Source organism: Schistocerca serialis, chromosome 11 (genome assembly GCF_023864345.2).
Source record: "Schistocerca serialis cubense isolate TAMUIC-IGC-003099 chromosome 11, iqSchSeri2.2, whole genome shotgun sequence".
NCBI lineage: Eukaryota > Metazoa > Arthropoda > Insecta > Orthoptera > Acrididae > Schistocerca > Schistocerca serialis.
This window is the reverse complement of record NC_064648.1, coordinates 115,063,731-115,077,132: the sequence shown is the minus strand read 5'-3', so window position 1 is coordinate 115,077,132 and position 13,402 is coordinate 115,063,731. Positions and strand designations below refer to the sequence as shown.

The 13,402-nt window shown below is 41.1% G+C and overlaps 1 protein-coding gene across 3 annotated transcripts in view; it reads right to left on the bottom strand.

Annotated features, from left to right (window-relative positions):
- Window positions 1-1,672: 1,672 nt before the first annotated feature.
- The window catches only part of LOC126426810 (uncharacterized), a 188,268-nt gene continuing 176,538 nt past the window's right edge, over window positions 1,673-13,402 (bottom strand). For all 3 annotated transcript variants that reach the window (XM_050088811.1, XM_050088812.1, XM_050088813.1), the window contains one exon: window positions 1,673-1,997. In XM_050088811.1, coding sequence (XP_049944768.1) covers window positions 1,918-1,997 — 80 coding nt within the window. In that variant the 3' untranslated portion in view covers window positions 1,673-1,917. The remainder of the gene's footprint in view (window positions 1,998-13,402) is intronic.

The following is a 13,402-nucleotide window of genomic DNA, read 5'->3' as shown; positions in this document are numbered from 1 at the left end:
AAGGAATAGCATGTGGAAGTGCAGGAGTTGCGGTATGCTAATTATTTAGTAACACTGCTTTGCAGAATACTCGAGAAATCCACAGAAGGTGTAAAACAGGTGAGGTATTATGAAATGGCAATTTTGGCAAATTTTTGTACCAGTTTATCACTGACTGCAAATGGACTGCCACTTCTCTCATCTTCACAAACTTTTGTCCTTCCTCTCTCAAACGAAAGATGCTGTTGACAACAGACTAGGCCGATAAGAATAATAACAAAAAATAATAACTGATCTCATTTAAAAACATCTGTTTAAACCATTACGGATTTTTACTTCACCATGTCAGTGCATTCACCAATTACCGTAGCCATCCACATCAACAATAACCTTGATAATTACTGCATAAAAAGCTCTATTCGCTGCCATGGAACAACAAGTCTAGACTTAAATCTACCAAGAAATAATTAAGTGCAATTCATATACCAACATCTTATCTTTTTTCTGAGCTCAAGATATCACTCATTATGGAGACACATTGACCTTTTTTTTTTCTGGGTGAGCAATCGCGGCACCCACCTCGCACAAAGCTTCTTTGTAGCCAACTCTCCATGCTGTATATTAAGCACTCACTCAGTTGAGATGCCTACAGTATCAGAAATCTCACGAATTTTTATTCAGCAATTCCGCATTACCATATCGTGGATTTTATCAGTGGTTTCCTTTGTGGTAACTTCAACAGGAGAGCCAGAGCACGCTTTGTTTCGGTGCTTGTCTGACCACGTTTACATTCATAAATACAAAAGTAAACAGTCTTCAGTGATGGTGCAGAGACCGTGAGAAGTTCACCCAGTTCTGTTTTGACTTGTGCGGCAGTCCAACCCTTCAAATGAAAATGTTTGATAACACCACAAAACTCGATTTTCTCCATTTTCAGTCGCAGTCAACACACTGAACAATCCAGACAGCTGTCAACAATGAGCTGTACACTGTACATTGTTGAAATTCTTTATACAACCCTTGAAATAATCCAGCTTACCAACCATGAAGGCACAACAAAAATGTTCATTTCTTTCAATGAAATTTACCAGACATGTCAAACTGTCCTCGTATAAGGCCACACAGCTGACTACTTGACCCATTCTGGAAAAATTAGACCAGTATGTCTGTAAATGCCCCAGCATATAATCTTTTAACTAATTTCAAGATGTATTATAAAAAAAAGTCATCAAAGGATGAATGAAACTACTACCGCTACATATCAGCTCATCAAATTCAGCCTCTACGTAGCACAAATTTCATAATTAATTTCAAGAGATTTAGAAATTTTTTGCCACTAGAAATCATATTAGAAGGCAAACAAAAAGCAGTGGCTTCCTCACTATCGCATCTTAAGCTGACTGCCCTACCTGCACAGCTGTTCTGCCCCTGCCCCTGGCCCTCACCCTCCCTCCCATTTTTCCCATGCTACATCAACCTGAGGTCACTTTCTGGACAGCCTTGATAAATGTTCTTAGTAGTCATTTGCTGGCAATCCTAAGTTATCGCACCAATGTGTATCCAGTTTGTCAAGTTCCTTTTAAGAAGATCATGCGTGTCATTAGACCTAGAGTTGTTGCTGCTGGCATTATTTGTTTTCTGGAATCCTGCTGCAAATGTGGAGCAAAATATAACACTTTTTATAACAAAGTGGTCAAACTTGAAAAGTATTTATATTTTTCTCACCACTTTAAATTGTTACACTGAAATCAGTAACACAAATGAAGTAATCATAAAATATTTTCTGATGTTTATTTCTGTACAAAACAACTTTTCTGTCCGTTAGTCAGCTATTGCCGACTAACACCTCAAATAAGACTTAGTGCATAAAAACACCTGCTCAGCGGCCTTGGTCGTGTGTTCCACATCTCGCTACCTGCAATTCTATCACTACTGCAATCATGAAATCCTCCGACGGCGTGTTTTCTTCCTTCGCGCCCACCTCTTCGACTGAGATGTTGCCACAGCTCGCTGAGGACCTGAAAATTTTCAAAGTTCCATCTATGATTTGCGGACAGACGCTTCAGAAATGTGGTAAAAATTGATCTCAAACGAGCATATTTCCGTAGTCATCTTGAAGGGTCATACAGACTTCATTAGTTCTTTTCGAACTCGCGAGGGGACCTTAAAGACTGCTTGCCCTCTTCCGTTTTCTTCATACTTGCAGAATTTGAAGGTCAGTGCCCAGACCTAATTTTCCTAAAGCAGTCTGGTGGTGATGGTGGGGGAGGCAGGGATGACCTACCTTTGAAGATTCGGAGCGTTTCGAGCATTGTTAGTCATAAGAAATTGGAGCATATTAAAATATTTGCTAGTAGCTGAATGCATTGTGTGGAAGTCTTGTGAGCATGGTATCGCTGGTTTGATTATCACTACTAGCAATTATATACATCAGTAATACTGTTCAGTGTGTGGAAATTAAAAAGTATTTCATTTGCTATTTGATGTTAGGCATTTTTATACTAAATTATAATTTATTTTGAACACTCATTTTGATGTGATAGATAATTAAAAATAAAACGATGTCATTTTTTATTAAAAAATTGGAGCTCGATGTCCATTAACATTTCCATTTCACAATAAATATAAAACTTACTACTAGGGGAACCATGCAAAACTTTTGCACTTTTATGATAATGACAGTATCTGGAATAAGTGTAGTCACCGGGATGAGGGTAGTTGTGGAAATGAAGTGAAACCATTTTTAAAAATGAACTGAGCAATGTGAAATAATAATCAAGAATTTATGATACATCCTTGCATATACATTTCCATGTGTCCAGAAATGCGTTTTGCATTCGGAATGCTCGTCACAGCTTGTATGATGGGGAGAGATCAGGGACTGTCAGCAGGGCAACATAACCTATAACTTTAACTTCACAAACATTTTCACTTACAGTAAGCATGTTACAGCACAGTAGCAATAGGTAAATCACAATTCAAAGTGACAGTGATGAATGTGTTTGTCATTTTGAGAGTTATATTCATTTAGTAAAGTCAACTTATACGACACGCAGATGGTTTAGTTTGGTTTGGTTGGTGGGTCATCGGTCCCATCGTATTAAGGAAGGATGGGAAAGGGAGTTGGCCTTGCCCTTTCAAATGAACCATCCCAGCATTTGTCTGAAGCGATTTTGGGAAATCATGGAAAACCTAAATCAGGATGGCCGGACATGGGTTTGAACCATCGCCCTCCTGAATGGGAGTCCAGTGTGCTAACCACTGCGCTACCTCGCTCGGTCAGGCAGATGAAATGGACTACCGCAGTAGTCACAGTTAGTATCTATGACAATGCTGTATACAGATTATCCAGTAATGGGTACTTTAAGACAATTGAACTGTATTTATAATAAGATAATATGAAAAGGAAGTCTCTTATTCATGATTAATTATCATAAATTATAGGTATGAATCTGGGCATCTGTGATGCACATTTGCCTATTGTAGTTAACTCTTATGTTAAAAATTTTCCACAACTATTAAGTTTAAGTGCAAAATCAGTACGCAGTATCAATAGCCAGTTAAAAAACCTTTCTAACAATACATCATTAATCCCTGTACATTTAGTATATGTAGAGAAAAAGGGATATTAAATTGAGAAATTAACTAGTGATAATCGAACAAATGACTTCACAATCACAAGACTTCTATTCACCTACTGCTGGAAGTGTTTTGTAGTTATAATGACTTGAAAATCTTCTAATTTTCAAAGAAGATTGTGTTGTACTGCTTTAGGAATTTGATGTTTGGGTGCTGACTTACAAATCCTGCAAGTATGAAGAAAAAAAAAAAAAAAAAAAAAAAAAAAAAATCAAAGAGTACCAGTCCACTTGTCCAATGATCTCAGCAAGCCTATTTATCTATGATAACACAATAGTAGTGTCGCGGCATAATTAAACCACTGCCAAAGATCACAGAGTTCACTTTATTTAGTACTGATGCCCAAATGTGTTTAATTATGGATCTCCTCCTTTTCTGTCCTAGCTGTTTCTGTATTTTGAATTTCTGGGGCATCTGTACATTCTAGCATAGTAACGTTCAGAACTCAATAAAACCAAAGTACCCGAGTATGAAATTTTGTGCTTCCGTGGTCCCAATGAACGATCTGCTACAGCTCTCATGTTCCGTAAGCCAGATTTTGATGTTACAACCTGACCACTGTGCAGCTAAAAATAAATGGTTTGAGTTGCTGATCTCATCTTAGATCAAAAGTGAACTAGCAAAAATAACCTCTCCACATTACAAGATTAAATGTTAAGCACAGAAACACACCTCAGGTCACAGCCTAAGCCCATATAAACAACCATCTGTGGAAACCCGCACTGTATACTCGAGAAATGTTCTGCACCGACACATATCACGTAGTGCATGTGGGCTTAGATTCGAGGGGAGCACACATGATAGATGTATTATGAAACCAAAATAGTAACTTTACTGTAAAATAAAAACAGAGTACAGGAGGGCAATGATAATCCAGCATGCTCAGGGGTCTGTCAATGCTGGATTATCAAATGTGCTGGATTATGAAGGACATTTTAAAAACCTCATTTTACAAAAAGTGATATAAGGAAAACCTATTGTTTTAACTCAGAAAAACAAGCAATTACTATTTATTAAAAAGAACTTGATAGACTACACAAAAAATTAAAAGCATGTACTACTTTTCTATAAAAACAAAATTCAATTAAAGAACAATGTACTGCTCTATTAAATCAGTTTAAGGCTCAAAGTTTCAGAAAAGTTCAATGTACGTAAACAATTTTTTATACACCAGTTATGAAATGAAATATCTACAATGGATATATACAAATGAGCACCACTGATTTGAAAAGATCCAGAACAAGGCAATTAATAAAAATTGTTACCAATAAACTGGCGCAGTTTAATTAGCATCACTGGTTTTAGGAAGAGCACAGATATCTCACGTTATCTAGGATGTGGAATATGTTGGACTGGTATCCAACAATGATGGCTTTCGAGTCCTCAGGAACAATGCAGGAATGTTAAATTGTTTCTTGGATTTAACACTTACAAAAAAAAAAAGGGTAATGATGTGCCGATTCATAAAGTCAGAAGCGTTGTACTTTTGGCTGCTCTCACCAATTTTTATGAAAATGTTTAAGGATTCTGGAGCCCCAGGCCAAGAAATGTGAATTGTAGGCATTTCTTCTTCATCACACTCTGTTTCTAGTGCCTCCCGTGGGTTGAAAACACTTTGTAATATCACAAAATCAGTCAACTCTTCTTTGATAGCTAAATTTCTGTCAATGTTTATCTATTTGTCAACTACTTCCGTTGAAAATGCACGCAGTTGATCAGTGAATGCAAGATTTATCACTCGTGCAATTTAAGAGTGAATACTTGTCGACTAATAATTATTTACACTGTGTTCCACCTCGGCTCCTTTAACCAGCTTAGGCTATAGTTTTCTCCAGATGCTGTGCAATGTAGTATTTTTAACATACGTCCAAGCAATTTCAGCTGGGAAAATAGCATCTTTGATGTTACAATTGCTTTGGAACTCTTAGACACTGCAATCTGAGATTACCAGCTGTTGCACAAAAATACCACTGTACCAGCACTTGAGATTCTGTATTATCCCTCCGTCCACTCCGGACTATCGGGACCGGCGATTATCACAGTATTACTGTAGTACCTAAAGTAAAGACTGTCTGCTTTTGGATATCCTTTCTCTCCCGCCCCACAAACTTGACATCAACCAGCCCATAATTTCACCTGCCACCCTTTATCAGCGTACTCCCAAAACCTTGACACCTATACAAGCTCCATGTCAAATCACAACAAAACTTCAGCCACCTCCCCACTACCTGTTCACTCTTGTCTTTAATAGAAAACTTCTCTTTCTTTATTCATCACATCTTTCTTCTCCACACACTCCTCTTTTTCTTTCCAAAAGCTTGGTTCAGGACCCTCATTCACGTTTTGTCCATGCCACTCCCCCTCCCACAATCATCCTCATCTACTGCTCACCTCCTACAACTTAGTGCAGCGAAAACAGTGCTCTGGATTTTTTAAGTGTACCATGATTTAAAAAGGAAGACTTCCAACTTTGACTTTAAATCTTCCAACCATACCAATAATCTGAAAATCATATATACAGGGTGGACCATTGATCATGACTGGGCCAAATATCTCACGAAATAAGCATCAAACAAAAAAACTACAAAGAACGAAACTCATCCAGCTTGAAAGGGGAAACCAGATGGCACTATGACTGGCCCGCTAGATGGCGCTGTCATAGGTCAAACGGATATCAACTGCGTTTTTTAAATAGGAACCCCCATTTTTTATTACATATTCGTGTAGTACGTAAAGAAATATGAATGTTTTACTTAGACCACTTTTTTCGCTTTGTGGTAGATGGTGCTGTAATAGTCACAAACATACGGCTCACAATTTTAGACGAACAGTTGGTAACAGGTAGGTTTTTTAAATTAAAATACAGAACGAAGGTACATTTGAACATTTTATTTGGTTGTTCCAATGTGATACATGTACCTTTGTGAACTTATCATTTCTGAGAATGCATGCTGTTACAGCGTCATTACCTGTAAATACCACATTAATGCAATAAATGCTCAAAATGATGTCCATGAACCTCAATGCATTTGGCAGTACGTGTAACGACATTCCTCTCAACAGCAAGTAATTCGCCTCCCGTAATGTTGGCACATGCATTGACGCATGTTGTCAGGCATTGTCGGTGGATCACGATAGCAAATATTGTTCAACTTTACCCACAGAAAGAAATCCGGGGATGTCAGAGCCGGTGAACGTGCAGGCCATGGTATGGTGCTTCGACAACCAATCCACCTGTCATGAAATATGCTCTTCAATACTGCTTCAACCGCATGTGAGCTATGTGCCGGACATGCATGATGTTGGAAGTACATCGCCATTCTGTTATGCAGTGAAACATCTTGTAGTAACATCGGTAGAACGTTATGTAGGAAATCAGCATACACTGCGCCATTTAGGTCACCATCGATAAAATGGGGGCCAATTATCCTTCCTCCCATAATGCCGCACCATACATTAACCCGCCAGAGTCGAAGACGTTCCTCTTGTCGCAGCCATCGTGGATTTTCTGTTGCCCAATAGTGCGTATTATGCCAGTTTACGTTACCGCTGTTGGTGAATGACACTTTGTCGCTAAATAGAACACACGCAAAAAATATGTCATCGTCCCGTAATTTCTCTTGTGTCCAGTGGCAGAACTATACACGACATTCAAAGTCGTCACCATGCGGTTACTGGTGCATAGAAACACGGTATGGGTGCAATCGATGTCGATGTAGCATTCTCAACACCGACGTTTTTGAGATTCCTGATTCTCGCACAATTTGTCCGCTACTGATGTGTGGATTAGCCGCGACAGCACCTAAAACACCTACTTGGGCATCATCATTTGTTGCAGGTCGTGGTTGACGTTTCACATGTGGCTGAACACTTCCTGTTTCCTTAAATAACTTAACTATCCGGCGAACGGTCCGGACACTCGGATGATGTCGTCCAGGATACCGAGCAGCATATACAGCACACGCCCGTTGGGGATTTTGATCACAATAGCCATACAGCAACACGATATCAACCTTTTCTACAATTTGTAAATGGTCCATGTAACACGGGTAATGTATCACGAAGCAAATACTGTCTGTAATGGCGGAATGTTACGTGATACCACGTACTTATATGTTTGTGACTACTACAGCGCCATCTACTACAAAGTGAAAAAAGTGGTCCAACTAAAACATTCATATTTCTTTACGTACTACACGAATATGTAATAAAAAATGGGGGTTCCTATTTAACATGAGGGGGGACCCCAAAGTAACCAGACTCATAATGCTGCACATCGTGTACTTGTAGCAGCAGGTTGCGCCGCCAGAGGGTTGTAGTAGGAGCTCTGCCGAGTCATTCTGCCACACGGCGTCACCCAACAGTGAGAAGCGTGGTTTCTTTGGCAGTTCTTTGAGTGTGCGTACAGCGCAGACGTGACATGAGGAAATGGCTAGTTCTTACAAACAAGGTGCGGCAGTGAAGTTTTGTTTCTTGCTTGGCAAGAAAGCAGCAGTAACTGTTGATGATTCAGACAACCTACAAAGACCTTGCTCTTAGTAAAACGCAAGTGTACGAATGGTTTTCTCGGTTTAAAAAGGGAGAAATAATGGTTGAAGATCGGCCCCATTCTGGTCGACTTTCACCTGCTCGAAGCGAAGACAACATTGACAAAATCCATGATCTCATCAGTTAAGATCGACCAACTCAAGAACTTGTCTGGGAGCTCAATTCAGTGCATCTTGACCATCGATTTGGGGATGCAAAGATTTGCAGCAAAATTCGTGCTGAAGCTTCTTACCAGAGATCAAGGGGATCGCCGCATTCAAGCCTGTCTCGAAATGAAGGACGCGTTCAAAGATGATCCACATTTCTTCAACAAAATCATTACAAGTGATGAGTCGTGGTGCTATGGGTGCGATCCAGAAAGTAAACGATAGTCATCACAATGGAAGTTTTTTTTTTTTTTTTTGGCACCAGACAGTAAACCAGCAATTCTATTTGGAGGTTATGAAACGGCTTCGCAGAAGTTTGTCGCAAAAACACGCAGCTTTGTGGGATTCCGGCGTGTGGTTCCTGCATCACGACAATGCTGCTGCGCACACGGCTCTCAGCATTCGCCAGTTTTTGACCTCGACGAAGACGACTACCTTGACCCATGCGCCCTATTCGCTGGATTTAGCACCTTCGGACTTCTTCCTATTACCGAGGATGAAAAGAGACTTGAGAGGGAAGCGTTTTGCGGATGTGGAAGACGTAAAACGCAATATCACGAAAGTGCTAGCAGGTATCAAAGAGGACGAATTTAAAAGGTGCTTAGAACACTGGAATGAACGTTTGGAAAAGCGTATTAATGCTAATGGAGAGTACTTCAAAGGAGATTAAGGTTGTATTTGAAAACAATATAGTATATGCTTTCTAGAAAGAAATTCCGGTTATTTTTGGGCCCTCCTATATATATTTTTTTTACAAAACTATGCTCAAGACGAGCCTTCCTTGGGTTTCAGGATTTTAGACAGATGACGTCGACATCATGCCACAATATTGTGGCTGACAACCGGGCAGCCACCTTCGAATGAGTTATATACCAAATGTTGCCAAGTTTATGCCTGAGATTGGCATGCATAGATCTCAGCTCCACTACCCCCTCTGTTGAATGTTGTTATCATCTCGGCCACGAAGGCAAACAGCAGAGTTAAAATTGAGAGGAAAAGGTGAAAAAGTTAACTGTTCATAGATATGGCACCAGGAGTAATATTTTGTCTTTGTCAAGAAATTAAAGAAATCAACTGGTCCCACGTATTATCCAGTCCACAACCACCATTACAATTAATAAGAACTTCTGTCGAATGTGTTTCCAAAGAGTCTTTAATAGCTGAATCCCAGAATGTACTCATCATGTCCAAGCTTTTTGTGGTAGAATAACCTACTAAATTTCCTGTGGAAATAGAGGGCTCAGCTATGGCAGATTTACTGGGCTTTTCAAAAAATTCTGGAACATTCATAATTTCACACCAATGGTCTGTTGGAGCAAAATGTGGTTGGCATCCCTGCCTACACCTGTGTTTACTGTATAACTGCGAGCAAAATGTGGTTGGCATCCCTGCCTACACCTGTGTTTACTGTATAACTGCCAGAAGTTTCATTGTTGTAGGTCTGTTAGTTACTGTTCACTGCTTTATTGAGTAGAGCGTTGTGTCGCACAGTTTGCAAATTTCAAGAAGGCAGAGTTAAGAAGACAACATGTCTGCATGAAATTTTGCATGGAACTCAAGAAAAGCTTTACAGAGACACAATAATCGATGCAGGAAGCCTACAATGATGAGTACTTAAGCCGTCCTCAATCTTACCAATGGTTCACACAGTTTACAAATGGCCAGACGGAAGTCTAAGACGGCCTTCGACATCTACCGACAGTGCTCACGTCTGGAACATCGACGAACTTGTGCGTGCCACTTGAAGACTGACTATCCGTGAGGTTGCAGAAGAATGTAACATTTGAGTTGGATCGTGTCATAAAATCCTGACAATGCATCACAGAATGTATCGTGTTGCCGCCTAGTTCGTCCCACGGCTCACGAGTCGAGACCAGTCATGTGGGTATCCATTAGCATCCGGGACATCTGCAGACACACCTTCAGCCTGTAATCTCTCCGAATGGAATAGAATTGACTTTAGTGACGAGTCCTGCTTCGGAACTGAGCCTCGACGATCGGTGAAGGTGTACCAGGGACGCTGTGGCCGGCAGTGGGTTACCGACCTGAATGTGACCGCCAGTTTTTTTATTAGTGCGCTGGGGCAAGCAAACTGACTTTCACTTTTTTTGGAGGGGAAAGGGGGAGGGTTTGGCCCGGGGGAGGGGGGGGGGGGCAGGGGGCGAGACAAACAAACCTACATTACTGGCCATTAAAATTGCTACACCAAGAAGATGACGTCCTACAGACGCAAAATTTAACTGACAGGAAGAAGATGCTGAGATATGCAAATGATTAGCTTTAGAGCATTCACATAAGGTTGGCGCCGGTGGCGACACCTACAACGTGCTGACATGAGGAAAGTCTCCAACCGATTTCTCATACACAAACAGGAGTTGACCAGCGTTGCCTGGTGAAACGTTGTTGTGATGCCTCGTGTAAGGAGGAGAAATGCGTACCATCACATTTCCGACTTTGACAAAGGTTGGATTGTAGCCTATCGTGATTGTGGTTTATTGTATCGCGACATTGCTACTCGCGTTGGTCGACATCCAATGACTGTTAGCAGAATATCGAATCGGTGGGTTCAGGAGGGTAATAAGGAACGCCGTGCTGGATCCCAACGGCCTCGTATCACTAGCAGTCGAGATGACAGGCATCTTATCCGCATGGCTGTAACAGATCATGCAGCCACGTCTCGATCCCCGAATCAATAGATGGGGACCTTTGCAAGACAACAACCATCTACACGAACAGTTCGACGACATTTGCAGCAGCACGGACTATTAGCTAGGAGACCGCGGCTGCGGTTACCCTCGACGCTGCATCACAGACAGGAGCACCTGCAATGGTGTACTCGATGAGGAACCTGGGTGCACGAATGGGAAAATGTCTTTTTTTTGGATGTATCCAGGTTCTGTTTACAGCATCATGATGGTCGCATCCATGTTTGGGGACATTGAGGTGAATGCACATTGGAAGCATGTATTCGTCATCACCATACTGGCGTATCACCCGGCGTGATGGTATGGGGTGCCATTGGTTACACGTCTCGATCACCTCTTGTTCGTATTGACGGCAATTTGAACAGTGGACGTTACATTTTAGATGTGTTACGACCCATGGCTATACTCTCCATTCGATCCCTGCGAAACCCTACATTTCAGCAGAATAATGCACGACTGCACGTTGCAGGTCCTTTCTGGATACATAAAATGTTAGACTGCTGCCCTGGCCAGCACATTCTCCAGATCTCTCACCAATTGGAAATGTCTAGTCAATGGTGGCCGAGCAACTGGCTCGTCACAATATGCCACTCACTACTCTCGATGAACTGCGGTATCGTGTTGAAGCTGCATGGGTAGCTATACCTGTACACGCCATCCGTGCCCTGTTTGACTCAATGCCCAGGCTGTTACGGCCAGAGGTGGTTGTTCTGGGTACTGATTTCTCAGGATCTATGCACCCAAATTGTGTGAAAATGTAATCACATGTCAGTTCTAGTATAATATATTTGTCCAATGAATACCCGTTTATCATCTGCATTTCTTCATGGTGTAGCAATTTTAATGTCCAGTAGTGTATTCACTGATTTCCTCTAATGTGAATGTAAATTAGGCATAGATCTTTCAGTGAAGGTGTTAAGCACACACTAGGGTGGGAAGGGGTGTTAGGCAGTCAGTGCTATGTGTCGTCTCTCCCCCCCCCCCCCCCCCCCCCTTCCCCCATCAGTCTTCTGACTGGTTTGATGTGGCCCGCCATGAATTCCTCTCCTGTTGTTCTACAAAGAGAAGCAATTCAATAACATTAAAAATTAAAAATGAGCCTAAGTTTATAGGTCCAGCTTCATGGAAAGAATTTTGTTCTTTTAATTTTGAAAAAGAAACATAGTGGAACTTTGCTCCGAGACCAGTCACAAACTGGAGCTTGGATTTCCTCTAAGCTGCAATATCGAGTGGCCACAGATAAACCTATTGTTGTTGTTATTTATTATAACTATTATCAGTATTTCTTTTTATTCCATTTTAAAAGAGCGTCTGGACTTGAGCAGTCACAATGTTTTCTTCTTTCTTCGTTCATCCCAAATTATCTTCATAAGCTCACTGTGTTCTCTCTTGTGCTCTTCCAATTTATCTTCTGTCCTTTTTTGTGTTCTTTATGATGTTTCTGAATTGTTCTTGATTGTTATGTTGTTTTCTGTGACTCAGTTCTTTAATGCCTTCTTCTGTTTCAGTGATTGATTATCCCTTGTATGACACATAGTTCCTCTTTGTGATCACTGAGACTTTAGTATTGCCAGAGCTGGATCCCATGTGGTCCTAATTTTGAACCCCGTCTCTCCATTCATAAAATTGCCAAGCTGCAAATTTCCACCACTTCTTTCAATATGCTGTCCCAGAACGAAGTCGACAATGAAAGAACTTTGGTGTCACTAATATTCGACACATCTGTGTTCCGAGATGTGACAAGTTTGTCCGATGTATGACTTCCTGCAACTACAAGGAATCTTATAAACACGAGGCCTTCTCAAACCGAGACTGTCCTCCACTGAACCTAGAAGAGCTCTAACATACATCAGGTTTAAGGCACAACAAATCTCCCATTTGGAATATCCATTTTGCAGGAGTACAGTACGGATGCGGCATAGCTTGTGGGACAAGCTGTCTGAATCTGATACGGCTCTTGCTCTGTGGACTGACGTCCTCGATATGCCACTTCTTTCCACAGGATAGTGACAGCTCGTGGCTGATAAGTATAAGTTTTTGTGTATTGATTTATGGTACACATCATGATCCAAGGTACGGTCCCCTTTCCTACACACCAACACAACCACAAACAGTAGTTCAACATTTTTCTTCATCTCCGTTGTAAACTGAGAATATAGAGAATTTAGATGTTGTGCAAATATATCCAGCCATGCAGTGCCAGTGCCAGAGTATAAAAGCGCCATTCACATATCGCCACAAGCATGTAGGTTTTAACTCTGCCAACCGAATTTTTCACTCCTCGAAGCACTGAATTTGGCACCTTCACACCTGTGTGTTACCTACTACGGCTGGCACAGAGAAGAGGCTGCATTAGCTCAGCAGTGTGTCTGTCACACTCGAAGA